This window comes from Mus pahari, chromosome 1, assembly GCF_900095145.1.
Source record: "Mus pahari chromosome 1, PAHARI_EIJ_v1.1, whole genome shotgun sequence".
In the NCBI taxonomy this organism is placed as follows: domain Eukaryota; kingdom Metazoa; phylum Chordata; class Mammalia; order Rodentia; family Muridae; genus Mus; species Mus pahari.
Genome location: NC_034590.1, coordinates 8,330,241 through 8,334,917, shown reverse-complemented (window position 1 = coordinate 8,334,917; position 4,677 = coordinate 8,330,241). Strand labels below are relative to the sequence as shown.

Sequence of the window (4,677 nt, the reverse complement as noted above, 5' to 3'; positions counted from 1 at the left end):
GGGAGAGGGGAGGAGGAGGAAGGGAACCAAGAACAGTTTCCACAGCAGTGTGGCCGAGTGCCAACTTTGGACAGCTACAGTGTCAGGAGGCAGTTAAGGGCTGGGCTGCGGTGGGAAGCCAAGAGAACATAGCTCTGGAAAGCTCACAGTTTCTCAATGCTGGGTGGTCTGCTTTCTCTTGGAGCCCCACCTTGGGGCTGTGTGTGAGCAGGAACAGCTGAGGAGCAAGCAGAGCCCCGCCCACGCCACCACACTACGCCTTCCCCCCCTCCCCCAGGACAGGACCACGCACCCAGCAGCACACGCTGTCCAGGATTCTTTAGCGTGGCCAGTGGCGTCATCCCTTCCGGCATGTGGTCATAGAGCTGGGACAGGCACTTCTCTTGGTGGTCCTCGTCTGCGCCTGGCTTTACTGCAAAGACAGGACAGGTTACAGTCCCTCACTGTGGAGGCAGTGCCCCAGACCTGAATTCTATTCGAACAATGTCAAAAAGCTATTTTTGGCTCCAGGACGAAGCCTAGGCTACCAGGCCCTAAGCCTTTGCTCCCAGTGGGGACAGCCAGCCACATAGTAGGGGTTCAGGATTTGACCCTGGACCAACCTCCTCTAACTCCCCCTCCAAGTTAAACATTCTATGGAGCCTTCTAGCGCCACTCTGGCCCAGTGGCTGCCCTGTCTGCATTCCTGTCAGGGGCTGCAGACCTTCTGATAAGTCTCCTTTATTTCTTCCTCCCTGGAAGAAGTCTTTCGTGTTAATTAGGGAGATAGGGTCTCTAGTAGCTCAGGCTGGCCTGACACTATGTAGTTGAGGATAACCTTAAACTCCTGATCCTCCTGCCTCCACCTTCTAAGTGTGAGGGTTATAGGCACACACCACCACAGCCAGCTTTTCCAGTGGTGTGGGCCGAGCCCAGAGCTTCCGCACACCAGGCAAGCTGCCTAACTACCGAGCCCATGCCCAGCCCCCATGATCATCAGCGCTGAGCGTGTGTATGTGGTGCTTAGGGTGGGAATATACTCCAGCCCCATGAGCTTTAAAATGCCAAAAATGAAGGAATTAAGTAGAGTGAGTGCCTTATACATAGCACTGAGAGGCTGAGGTAGGGACTGTGAGCCTGAAGACAGCCTGGCTATGTGGTAAGACATTATTCAAACAGAAGACAGGCCCAGGGTGAGTAAGATAGCAGTCATTCTCAAACTCAATACAGACTTTCTGTACAGTCCCTGTTTTGATGTAATTTGTTTTTATATTCTGTTTTTTGAGACAGGGTCTCTCTACATAGCCCTGGCTGTACTGGAACTCACTCTATAGACCTGACTCAACTCACACTCACAGAGATCCACCTGCCTCTGGAATGCCAGGATTTAAGGCATGTACCACCATGCCCAAGTTTTGGCTTAAAAATTTAATCAATAATTTTTTTTTATTAATTGTGATTCATTTAAAATATCATCTATATGGCTCAGCAGTTATGAGCACTGACTAGTCTTCTAGAAACCTGAGTTCAGTTCCCAGCAACCACACAGTAGCTCACAAGCATCTGTCATGGGATCAGATGCCCTCTTCTGATGTCTGAAGACAGCTATGGTATACTAATAGAAATAAAATTTATATATATATAATCAATCTATGGCCTCATAAGATGCTCAACGGCACAAACACACACAAATTAATTAATTAAAATTAAAAATATATTGCCTTAGCTGGCCACAGTGGCGCATACCTACAATCCTACCACTTCAGAATCAGACAGACAGAACAGGGGTTTAAGGCCAGCTTGGGCCACATGACATCCAATCCCAACAAAACAAAGCAAAGCAAAATCACTCTTTGAGGATGGGTGTGGTAGCACAAACTTAAAATCTTAGCATTTGGAAGGCATTTAATGAAGGAGGGTCTTGAGTTCAAGACCAGCCTTAAGCTATATAGGGAAACCTCGTCTCTGAGTAGATATATAATAATTAAAATAAACGCTACTAAGACCCTGTGATTCCATCCCCAAAACTGCCAAAATAAAGAATAAGTCAGGTGATGGTGGGACACTCCTTTAATCCCAGCACTCAGGAGGCAGAGGCAGGCGGATTTCTGAGTTCAAGGCCAGCCTGGTCTATAGAGTGAGTTGCAGGACAGCCAGGGCTACACAGAGAAACCCTGTCTCAAAAAGACCAGAAAAAAAAAAAAAAAAAAGAAAAAGAAAGAAAGAAAAAGAAAAGAGAAGAAAATGGCCTCTGCAGGCTCATGGTTAGTCCCCAGTTGATGAACGATTTGGAAAGAATTAGAAGGAATGTAACCAGATGTGGTCTTAAAAGCTCAGTGTCTCTCTTAATCTGTTATTTGCCTTAAGAGTCAGCCTTGAATTCCACAGGCTTCTTTGATAGCCACTTGGGTCAATGTATCCTTTCCACCTTGTGCTTTTGTGGTGCGCACATGCCCAAGGCAGAAAGGCCGTTCCCGAGCAGCTCAGCATCCCCCAAAGGTAGTAAGTAATCCCACAGTCCTGGAACGGAGCCTTACGCTGGTGGTCAATGAGGAGGGTGGCCGCAAAGTAGTGAGCCAGGGCCCCATAGTGGTAGGCCTTCACATAGGCCACGCTGGCCCACGAATACGGGATGTTCTCTTTCACTGGTTCCTGGCTCATGGCCGCATGCAGCTGCTGGTAGGCATCTGCCACCTGAAAGAGAAGGAAGATGGGCAAGGAAGGCCTGGCACGGGGGCCCTCCCAAGCTCGGCTGCAGAGAAAGAATCCTTTCTTCTAAGCCAAGTCTCCTGCTGGAGAATGTTCCAGAATGTGGGCATAAAGCCAAGCAAGTCCTCTTGCTGTGAGCATCGTAGTTAACAGAGGACCAAGCAACTGTCATTAGGCTGTTTTTTGGCTAAGCTGCAGATGGACCCTGTGATCCGTATCTGAAACACCAGTAACCTGCCAAATAAACGTAGGCCGGCCACTTCAGTGGCACTAGCACAGTGCTTAGGTTGGGGGTGAGCTGCTGCTATGACAACCCCTATCCCCGCCCCCACCTCTTCCTTTCCCCACCCCCACTGCTCCCAGCACCTGCACCAGCAGGAGCTAAGAAGCCATTACCTTGGCGGCCTCCTGAGCCACCTTTACCAGCACAAAGAACTCATTCTGGATCCCCGGGAGGCAGACTTTCTCAAACACACTCTCTTGGGCTTGGGCAAGCATCATTTTGACCAGCACACTGAGCATGGCGGGGCTCATGTCGTAACTTGGCGTGTGAGTGAAGGTCTCTTTCAGGTAGTTTAAAACCCCTAGGATCAGAATCGGTTGCTCATTAGTAGGAAGTCACACTTATTTTTTATCATCCTGCTGTAGAGAAAGAAGACAGAAGATAAGAGCTGGGATCAGGGGTGTCTGTCATAAAAGAGTGCTTGCTTAGCATACAGGAAGCCCTGGGTATGAGCCCCTAGCTATGCACAGAAAAGTCTATTATCTATCTATCTATCTATCTATCTATCTATCTATCTATCTATCTATCTATCTAATCTATCTAATGTGCATATACAATTTATAATATATAATATTTACGTTATATACATACACACATTATATATGTATATATATCTCAGATAACTATAATCCTAAATCTAAATCATCTGGAAAAATCTGAATTTGCCAGGTGTGCTGGTACGTGCCTTTAATCCCAGCATTTAGTGAAGCTGAAGTAGGAGGAGGGAGAGGTCAAAGACCTGGCTGAGCTAGCAAGATTCTATACAACCCCAGTTGCCATGCTACCTGGCCATCCCGCTCCTTTGTGTAGACCTCAGTAATCGCATGAAAGGCCTGAGTGCTCCCTGGACACTGGGCTCACTGTAGCACTAGGCACTAAAACCGCTCCAAATGCCCACTGATGGATTAATAGGGTGATCACGGTATCTACACACGCACAGCGGAATATTCTGCAGCCTTAAAAAGACTGAGGGGCTGGAGGTACAGCTCAGTGGTAGTTTGTGCTTACCCTGTCGGAGGCCCCAGGCTTGATTCCCAGTCCCACAAGTAAACTGAGGTAACCTTTAATACCAGTACTTGGGAAGTAGAGGGAGGGGCATCTCTCTGATTTCCATGCCAGTCTGGTCTATAGAGTGAATCTCAGGCCTGCCCGGACTTCATAGTGAGACCCTGTCTCATGTAACTCTGATGTGCAGACAACATGAAGGAAGACTATTGATAAACCAGCCACGGATTGACAGGTAGCACAGGATTCCATTTGGTTCCTACAATAGTCCAACTCTGAAGCACAAAGAACAGAAGCCACTCAGAACTACAGGAACAAGGAAAAGGAAATTACACTCTATTAGACACAGAGATACCAAGTGTGGTGGCACACCCCTGTAATACCAGCACTTGGGAGGGTGAAGCAGGGGGATGGCCAGATGACCCCGTCTTGATACATGAATAAAAGCATGAATGAACAGGGCCCACTCAAGCATGCATGATGGAAGCACGCTAGAGCTGGAAGAGTGCTCCATGCCGCTGAGCCCCACACTTAATAACGATCACTATCAACAAGATAACTGTACCGCACACATATTTATCACAGTAAGAAATAGTAAAGCTTGGCAGTAGTGGTGCACGCCTTTAATCCCAGCACTTGGGAGGCAGAGGCAGGTGGATTTCTGAGTTCGAGGCTAGCCTGGTCTACAGAGTGAGTTCCAG

General features: G+C 47.9%; 1 protein-coding gene across 1 annotated transcript in view; it reads right to left on the bottom strand.

The window, feature by feature from the left end:
• The window catches only part of Rhpn2 (rhophilin Rho GTPase binding protein 2), a 56,287-nt gene that overhangs the window by 11,416 nt on the left and 40,194 nt on the right, over positions 1-4,677 (bottom strand). The window contains exons 8-10 of the mRNA XM_021215585.2: positions 3,085-3,272; positions 2,517-2,673; positions 293-412 (exon numbers count right to left, since the gene is read on the bottom strand). Of these exons, the coding sequence (XP_021071244.1) occupies positions 293-412; positions 2,517-2,673; positions 3,085-3,272 (465 nt within the window). The remainder of the gene's footprint in view (positions 1-292; positions 413-2,516; positions 2,674-3,084; positions 3,273-4,677) is intronic.